The sequence below is a fragment of the Solanum stenotomum genome, unplaced genomic scaffold, assembly GCF_019186545.1.
Source record: "Solanum stenotomum isolate F172 unplaced genomic scaffold, ASM1918654v1 scaffold11325, whole genome shotgun sequence".
Lineage (NCBI taxonomy): Eukaryota > Viridiplantae > Streptophyta > Magnoliopsida > Solanales > Solanaceae > Solanum > Solanum stenotomum.
In genome coordinates this window covers 14,535-24,639 of record NW_026021512.1, presented here as the reverse complement: position 1 = coordinate 24,639, position 10,105 = coordinate 14,535, and the positions used below count along the sequence as shown (strand labels likewise).

Below are 10,105 nucleotides of genomic sequence, written 5' to 3'. Positions count from 1 at the left end.
ATAATTGCTAAAGACTTAATGAAGAACGAGACACCACCTTTTTTCACTATTTATTCATAGTCTTTATGGTAACTTCTTATCATGTTCCTCATTGAAATCATAAAAAATGTACCCTACATTTTTTTTTTTCAAAAAAATTAATGAGAGAAAATAAAGAGTACGTACTAAAAACAAGTAATTTAAGAAGACTTTTGACTTAGCCCTTGCCAAGAAGGTGAAGAAAAGTCACGAGTGTCGTTACGCGTGTATTAGATCTTAGGTTACTATGATACTATTTGATTTAAAATTTGAAAATCTGCATAATTAATAAATGCATAAGTTATGAGGAAATGTAGGTATTATTTTATGTAGGGTTTTTAGAATGTGGAAGAAGCACTATATTAATAATCAATATATGATTCATGAATAACTATACTTTGTATAAAATAATACATAGATTCTCTCCTAATTTATTCATATATTACTAATACTTATATAACTTTAATTAGCTACCAAACAGACTTCGCTTCGATCTTAAAAGACTTTATTACCTCGGGATTATTGGCTCTGCAACATCAAGTCTTCCAAATTTTCAACAACTTCAAGGGTTAGGTAAAAAGTACTAAAGAAAATACAATATGTATTAATTTTGATTTTTTTTATACTTATCTTATGCATGACTTTGCTTAAAATAATACAATTCATTATCATACGTTACGAAACAATAGGTAAAAATATTCATATTAAAAGTCGGTTTATTTGACTTATAGTCACTCAATTTGATTCGGTCGTTTAGTTAATTGATTATTAATTTAACTTTTCGCCAACTTGATCAGATGGTTTTAGTTATGTCACAATCATAAGTAGTTACTTCTAAACAAACTCTATTTGGATCATTGACTTTAATATTTTTTTTTTATTGTATTGCATTATTTGTGGATATAATATTAATATAATACATAAGCGTGTCTTTTAATTTGATCTTAGCTGATATTTATATTCTTCAATTTTGGAAGTGCACAAGTAGGTATTTAAAACTTGTATCAAGTTGAAAAAGTAGACACATGCATCCCACGCGACATGATGTACGCAGGATGCCACATACGACGTAGATTGTCACGTAGAACGCGTATATATGTCTACTTATTTAATTTTATAGAACTCGACCACAAATTATGACATAGACCGATCGACCACTTGGGCCAACCTTATTTGGACTCTTCTTCAAAGTGCAATGAAGGTCACTAGCCTAGGTCGTTGAGCCTTTTTGATCGACTATTGACCTCGTCTAGATAAATATGTTTCCTTGAAAATCTTTTGTGTCAGCTGATGAGGAACATCTTATGCTTAAGAGCTACTAGATGTTGTTTATTTCTAATTTAAAGAGATGCTTATCCATATAATTTTATATTCAAACATATAACCGGACATCCATTCAATGCATTCTTTTCAATCTTGTACTCTATGTAGGCTCGCATAGATCAGACTAGACAAGTGGTACATTGAACACCAACACAATCTAGATGAACAAAAGGAAAAGAAAGTACATCCTTAACGACCTCTATTCCTGACGTGAATGACCGTTTTCTTGAAACTAATTAATCATAGGCACTTCCCATTTGTTTGAGTTCACATACTATATAAACAAATAGTAGAAACGTGCGATAGAAAACAGAAAAACAACAACATACTCAATCATATAGTCCCATAGATTGAATTATACACTNAAATAGTAGAAACGTGCGATAGAAAGCAGAAAAACAACAACATACTCGATTTACATCCCATAGATTGAATTATACACTTGAAATGAATGTAGTTAAACAAGACTAGACATTTTCTTCTTGTTTCTTGGCATGGATTTTTTTCAGTTCATCCACAAATGCTTTCATATTTTTGTCTGACGAACTGCGTTCTGCAACTGCCTCCTCAGCTTTTTTCTTCAACTTACGCGCATTTTCTAATCAAATTCAATCATCTCGATCAATACGTTCCTTTAGAAAGGCCATATATAAAAGTACTAATTGAACAAAAGGGCATAGTAAGAGAAGGATTCTTCTCTTCTTCATTCAGGACGAAACTCCATTCCTTGAACAATGAGGCCACTTTTTTCACCGAGATGTTTAGTCTCCATTAATCGTGCATCAACATCTCCGTCTTCTCCTGCATCATTGAAAAAATCTCCCATTTTTAATTCCATCCATCCATCACCTCTTCTAAAGGGTAGCGTCTCTTTAGGTCCTTGTCCTGCAAAATGTACAACACTAGCTCGTTGCTCTGCGTCAATGTCACTCACAGAATCAACAAATCTAACGACTGCATTAGCAGTTTCAAGGCCATGCCATTTATTTTCCAATTTGAACACTAGATAAACAACATATTTGGTTCTTTTCGACAGTCTTCGAGTTTCAATTTTGCCTCGAATATCAAGCCAACAAACCCTCTTGAGTTTAGCCACTTCCGCGAATCTAAAAACAAAATCACATTGCTCAATAATTATAGGCATGTAGTAATAGTTCAGATCCTTTCAAAATTTATTCTAGTAATAAAAAGGAATCACAAATATATAAAACCTTGAGTCCAGATGAGATAACCATTCCCAATACTCTGGTGTACCACCCCATTCAATTTCAAGTCCCCTTGCTGCTACCATAAAACATTTCTTCCCCGTCTTTTTATCCAGCGAAAAACTCTATTCGACAGATCAAATCACAAACATGAAACATCAGAAACTAGAAAACATATCGAATAAATGACAAATCAATTCTAATATTCACTAAAATAACAAAATAAACTATATATATCGAATTTCACTAAAAGGATTCAAATTATAAAAGAAACAATACCATTTTGCCTCCATCAATAAGAATTGGAGATTTAGGTCCCTTTAAAACATCGTCGTTGTAATGGTCATCAGATTCAATATGTAATAATGACATTAATTTGTCAACAACCTTTTTTATGCAATCTGCCTCATCCCTAAATGTTAACAATGAAAATAGTTCAAACATTAGAAATCAAATACTCTCTTCGTCTCAATTTATTATGTGACATTGTTTGACATGAAACAAAGTTAAAGAAAGAAAATACCTAGTGAAATTTGTGGTTTTAAACGAACCTTAAACATTTATGTGATTGTAAATCATATTATTAAGGGTAAAAGAGAAATTTTAAAGTTAACAACAACATACGCGGTGAAATCCCACAAGTGGCGTTTGGGAAGGGTAGAATGTACATAGTCCTTACCACTACCTCGTGGAAATAGAGATGCTGTTTTCAATAGACGCTTGGCTCAAGTGCAACAAATGCAGATACAAAGAAAACGGAGACAATGATGAAAATTTAACAAGTAACAACAAAATAGTGCGACATTAATCAAAATAACAAAAACAAGAACTACAATAATACTAGTATAATGACAATGACAAACACCAACTGTTATGAACCCAATACTATTGTGTAATGTTGCAGTACTTTCTCTGTTTATATACTTTCATATTGCCCTTATGAGTTACGTGTCCTCCACATCCTCTTATCTAGGGTTATGTCCTCAGTAATCTGAAGCTGGGTCATATCCTATCTTATCACCTCTCTACAATACTCTTTTGGCCTACTTCTGCCTCTCCTCGTACCCTGTATAACCAACCTCTTGCACTTCCTCACTGCTGCATCTGTGCATCTCCTTTTCACATGCATGTCCAAACCATCTCAGTCTTGCTTCCTTCATCTTGTCCTCCATGGAGGTCACTCTCTTTTATTACGAATATCCTTATTTCTAATCTAATCTGATTATAGAAATGTAATATTCTTTTTATTGAATGAACTAAAAAGAAAATTTGTCACGTAAATTGAAATATATGATTAGAGTTCGCACCCTAGTGTATGCTCTCTTTTATTATATTCTATGCCTTATTTTATTGCTTATAATTATTCTTGCACAACCATAAAGACACTATGTTTCTTGAATTACCCATGAGGGCAAAGCTAAAAAAATACTACTCCCTTTGACTCAGTTTATGCTTATATATGGATATTTGATATGAAATCATTATTTCAAATTTGTGTTTGCACATGCAATTTTGATTCATGATATGAAATTTCAAATTTTCTAAAAGAAATAATATATAATTTGGGATTTCATGTCCATATGGAAGCTAAGTGTCTTTACTTTCCTTTTTGATTTGTCCATAAGAGAGTGCCTTTTTTCTATATTCCATGTTTAAGATAAAAAAATCTCTTTATTTTATTTAACTTCATTTCCAGTCAAATTAAGAGACTTAAATTGGAACTATCGGAGAGTAATAAGAAAAGGAAAAGTAATCTTACCTGTAATTTTGCAAATGGTACCCCGATATTTTCCCAGATTCCGCAAAAGCATCCCTCCATCTTTGAATTTTCTCCATATCATCTTTATATTTTTCCTCATGTTTGGAAAAAGACTCAGCAAAAGTTTGAGTTTGATGACGCACATCTGATGGATCCACATTATAGAAAATAGGAATTACGATTAGGTCGAATTCCTTTCGACACTTTATGATGTGCGCAAGCTCGTCTAAACACCATTTTGACGATGCATAACTATCAGAAAATATCACTATAGCAAATTTAGACTCTTCTATGGCTTTTGGTAGTTCATCAGAAATTGATTTTCCAGTTTCTAGACGTTCATCGTCTTTGAAAACATTAATTCTTCCTTGTATTAAAGCGTTATAGAGATGACTCACAAATGTTCTACGTATATCTACACCTCTAAAACTCAGAAAAGCATCGTACTTTTGAATTTTGGAAGAAGAAGTGTGTGACATTGTTGAAGAATATTAGTTACACAATTGCCAAAAACTAATAGGGAAATTCTCAACTTAATGAAGAACAACACTTCACCAATTCTTTTCACTATTTATTCATAGTCTTTATGTTCTTATCATGTTTCTATTTCAAAGTCATGAAAATGTAACCTACATTAATGAGGTCGTACAAAATACAGCTAAGAAGACTTTTGACTTAGCCAAGAAACTTCTTGTGGTGTCGGCAGAGTGTATTTGCAAAAATAATGCACGCATTAACTCTGTGTATTAGTAGTATCTTATTTGCAAGCATTAGTTATACACTTTATTGTGTATGGAAGAGTGTATTACTAATATCATTGATTTCTAGGTATTAGTAACACAAAGAGATTCAATACATGTATTAGTATGGTTACAACCTCAATTACCCCTCAAAACCCCTTTTTACATCTTTTCCATCATAATTGTGGAGGATATTTTTATAAATGAAATTTTTTATGCAATTCATGTTATTTTTTGTACACCAAACCAAACAATGCATAAAAAATAATTTATGTATAGTGAATACAAGCATAACTAATACTCTATTTAACATTATTTTTATACACCCTATCAAACGACCTCTAAGTGTACGTCATCGTATATTAGATCTCGCACAATTAAGTAATACCATATATTTGATACTCCCTCCATTCCTTTTTCGTTGTAATGTTGCGCTTTTCGAAAGATAATTTGACTAATTTTCAAAGTTAAATTAGATTATATTAATTTGATATTTTAAATTAAAATTTTAGATATTCAAAAACTATACGAAAATTACTATAAATTGCAATTTTTTGCATATCAATATGATAAAAAATTAAAAATACATCGTAAAATGTTAGTCAAAGTTCTTATCGTTTGAATCTAAAAAAGAAAACCATGACAACTAAAAAGGAATGGAGTTTTTCTCTAAAACAGCCTGCTGGGCTGAAAAATTGGTGTGCAATACACTAAACGATGATTTTTCTTGGACTAATAATTAAACCATCGTCTATTGCGACGCATAGATACAATATCATCTATTTCAAATATAGTAAATGATAAAATTTCTGATGAAAATTTTGCCTTAGCATATATCAGGCTCACTCAGAGACAAATAACATATCGTCTCGATAAAGGTGCCACGATACAAAATTACAAAGGTCCCCTATTTTTGTTATTACGTTAGAAACTAAACTAAATATATAGTACTATTGAATAACAAAATATTATGGTAATCTGATAAGATAATTAATTAATTACTCTAAGTTGTTATGACATTGAAAGTTTAATGTTTGATATTTTCCACCGAATTTGAGGATAGAATTTATCTAGTACTATTAAATTGGTAGGCCTAGTAATGGATATCTTCAATATGGACCAATTAATTGGAGTTGTGTTGTATCCAATGTCAATGTAAAAGTTTGAAGATGACCATATTAATATTTAATTAGGACAGTTAAAACTATTGTTCTACGCGTATCTTCACCTCTAAACTCAGAAAAGCATTGTAAAACCTATTCATAGTTTTTATGGGAACTTCTTATCATCTTCGTATTTCAAGTCATCAAATATGATATTTCTTGTGCGAGATCTCGTACATGCACAATGACACTAGGTGGGCACCCTCCCATAAATAATGCCCGCCTACGCAATCAGATACAATTTCTCTACTTATTTATATAATCTCTTTAAATCGAATATTTTCTCTACTTATGTATTGAAGTGCCTGTAGTTTCAAGAATATTATTACTCTCTAGCTAAAATATGAAAAAAAATAATTAATTTTATCTTGAACTTCTAAAACGACAAAAAAGTCGAGATGATTATTTTAAAAAATCATGACAAATAATTTGAGATGGAAAGATCATAGTATTTCAGCTTTGATTTGTTTTAAGTTACTTGGGAAGAAATAGATACTCATAATGTTGTTATACTCTCTTCTAAAACAAAAATGTAGCACCACTTTTGGACTGTAAAAAAAGTAAATCTTGTAGAATCATATTAAAATGTTTAAAAAATCGACCTTACTACAAACACAGATCGTCTAAACAAATTCAATTTTCTCTATCAGTACGTTCCTTTAGAAGGGCCATATATAAAAGTACTTGAATCAATCAAAATAATGAGACCAAAACAAAAGGGCATAGTAAGAGGAGGATTATTCTCTTCTTCATTCGGGACGAAACTCCACTCCTTGAACAATGAGGCCACTTTTTTCATCGAGTTTCCATTAATCGCGCATCAACATATCCGTCTTCTCCTGCATCATTGAAAAAGTCTCCCATTTTTAATTCCATCCATCCATCAACTCTTTTGAAGGGTAGCATTTCTCTAGGTCCTCCTCCTGCAAAACGCACAACACTAGCTCGTTTCTCCGCATCTTTTTCACTCACAGAATCAACAAATCTAACAACTGCATTAACTGTTTCAAGGCCATAGAATTGATTTTCCAATTTGAACACTAGATAAGCAACATATTTGGTTCTTTTTGACAGTCTTCAAGAATCAATTTTGCCTTGAATTTCAAGCCACTAGACCTTCTTGAGTTTAGCCACTTCCGCGAATCTATAAAAAAAAAATTAACCTTGCTCAATAATTATTACTGATTTCTTTCAAATTTTATACTAAAATATGGAAAGGAACTGCGAATATATAAAACCCGGAGTCAGAGTGAGATAACCATCAGGTCGGGTTGGATCGGTCATGGACTGACCCTGCCCACTTGACATGACTTCCACAGTTCCACTCATACACGTAACACGGTACACATAGACATTGGTCCTTTCATTGACAATTAGTTATTTATTAATCTAAATTCTAGTATTTACGAAAATAACGCAATAAAAGAGTAAAACTATAATTGAATATGTAATTTTAGTTATGGACATATGTCAAGTGTGAATTAATCATTTATAAAAAAAACATGTATACATAATATTTGGTATTTTAAAGACTATTGATCATTATATAATTACTTACTAAATAGAATTTTGTATTAATAATTGAAACAATATTTTCAAGGGTCAACTAACACACAATTTTGAAACTAGCAACTAGGTACTTAATGGACGTGATAAGATAGATATCTATCAAATTTCAGAAAGAGGATTCAAATTATAAAAAAAACAATACCATTTTGCCTCCATCGATAAGAATTGGAGAGTTATTGTCCATGCCCCGTATGAAGGCACGGACATCATCGTCATCATCGTCATCAGATTCAATATTGTAATACTGACATTAGTCTTTCAACAACCTTTTTTATGCAATCTGCCTCATCCCTAAATGTAACTATGAAAAGAACAACTATTTAGATCGAACTTTAGAAATCAAATTAAATATTCTCTTTGACTCAATTTATACGGCACATTTGATTTGACAGTTAATAAGACAAAGAGAAGTAATCTTACTTGTAATTTTGCAAATGATACCCTGATATTTTCCCAGACTCCGCAAATGCATCCCTCCATCTTTGAATCTTCTCGATATCGTCTTTGTATTTTTCCTCATGTTGGGAAAAAGACTCAGCAAAAGTTTGAGTTTGATGACGCACATCTGATGGATCCACATTATAGAAAATAGGAATTACGATTTGGTCCAATTCCTTTCGACACTTTATGATGTGTGCAAGCTCGTCTAAACACCATTTTGATGATGCATAGCTTTCAGAAAATATCACTATAGCAAATTTAGACTCTTCTATAGCTTTTGGTAGTTCGTCAGAAATTGATTTTCCGATTTCTAGACGCTCATCGTCTTTGAAAACATCAATTCTTCCTTGTACTAAAGCGTTATAGAGATGACTCACGAATGTTCTTCGTGTATCTTCACCTCTAAAACTCAGAAATGCATCGTACTTGTGAATTTCAGAAGAAAAAGTGTGAGACATTATTGTTGAAGAATATTAGTTATAATTGCTAAAGACTTAATGAAGAACAAGACTTCACCTTTTTTCACTATTTATTCATAGTCTTTATTGTAACTTCTTATCATGTTCCTAATTGAAATCATAAAAAATGTACCCTATTTTTTTTTTAATGAGAAATTAAAGAGTACGTACAGTTATTACGCATAGTAAGAGGAGGATTATTCTCTTCTTCATTCGGGATGAAACTCCACTCCTTGAACAATGAGGCCACTTTTTTCATAGAGTTTCTTAGTTTCCATTAATCGCGCATCAACATATCCGTCTTCTCCTGCATCATTGAAAAAGTCTCCCATTTTTAATCCCATCCATCCATCAACTCTTTTGAAGGGTAGCGTTTCTCTAGGTCCTCGTCCTGCAAAATGCACAACACTAGCTTGTTTCTCCGCGTCATTTTTACTCACAAAATCAACAAATCTAACAACTGCATTAACAGTTTCAAGGCCATGAAATTTATTTTCCAATTTGAACACTAGATAAGCAACATATTTTGTTCTTTTTGACAGTCTTCGAGTATCGATTTTTCCTTGAATTTCAAACCAATAGACCTTCTTGAATTTAGCCACTTCCGCAAATCTAAAAAAAATAAAATTAACCTTGCTCAATAAGTATTGCTGATTTCTTTCAAAGTTTATACTAATACATGGAAAGGGATTGTGAATATATAAAACCTGGAGTCAGAGTGAGGTATCCATTTCCAATACTTTGATTTATGACTCCATATAATATCAAGTCCTGTTGCTGCTATCATAAAACATTTCTTCCTCTTCTTATCCAGCGAAAAACTCTATTTGACAAGAATAATCACAAACATAGGACATCATAAATTAAAGGCATAATACATAAACATGACCCTTAACTTGGCGTCAGCCGGCAACTATGACCTTTAATTTTGGATGTGCACAAGTAGACACTTAAACTTGTATAAATTTGAACATATAGACACCTCCGTCCTACATGGCACCCTACATGGAAATTTTGTGTCCTACGTGGCGTCCTACGTGTATTAATTCATGTAGGACACAATGTCTACTTATTCAATTTTATACAAGTTTAAGTGTCTACTTGTGCATACTCAAAGTTGAAGGGCATAGTTGTCCGTTGAAGTCAAGTTAATGGTCATGTTTATGTATTATGCCTAAATTAAATAATGTTGGCACCAAATTTGTCACACCCCAAAACCGGATGTGATGGCACGTGTCCAAACCCCACCGGACACGTCAGCCTAACACCCAAAAACCCGACGATACGGAATTAATAAAACAAGAATAAGATAGAAAGATAAGCGGAAGTCTTTAAATAAACTCAATGAAACCCCAGAATTGGTTGTCACATGTACAAACCTCTAATACGGAATCTGAATAAAATATACAAGTCTCATAGTAAAGTTCTA

The 10,105-nt window shown here is 32.2% G+C and overlaps 2 protein-coding genes and 2 pseudogenes across 2 annotated transcripts; all 4 read right to left on the bottom strand.

Annotated features, from left to right (window-relative positions):
* Window positions 1–1,128: 1,128 nt before the first annotated feature.
* Window positions 1,129–1,279, bottom strand: LOC125849891 (U1 spliceosomal RNA; annotated as a pseudogene).
* Window positions 1,280–1,750: 471 nt separating this feature from the next.
* Window positions 1,751–4,824, bottom strand: LOC125849888 (protein PHLOEM PROTEIN 2-LIKE A8-like). Its single transcript, XM_049529844.1, has 4 exons — window positions 4,306–4,824; window positions 2,826–2,958; window positions 2,553–2,671; window positions 1,751–2,447 (listed from the first exon to the last, which is right to left on the bottom strand). Exons 1-4 carry the CDS (start codon window positions 4,782–4,784, stop codon window positions 2,045–2,047), a joined length of 1,134 nt encoding a protein of 377 aa, XP_049385801.1. The 5' UTR covers window positions 4,785–4,824; the 3' UTR covers window positions 1,751–2,044.
* Window positions 4,825–8,193: 3,369 nt separating this feature from the next.
* Window positions 8,194–8,689, bottom strand: LOC125849890 (TMV resistance protein N-like). Its single transcript, XM_049529845.1, has one exon. The coding sequence runs from the start codon at window positions 8,674–8,676 to the stop codon at window positions 8,194–8,196; it is 483 nt and encodes a 160-aa protein (XP_049385802.1). The 5' UTR covers window positions 8,677–8,689.
* Window positions 8,690–8,862: 173 nt separating this feature from the next.
* LOC125849889 (disease resistance protein RPP2A-like) overlaps window positions 8,863–10,105 on the bottom strand; it is a 10,325-nt pseudogene continuing 9,082 nt past the window's right edge.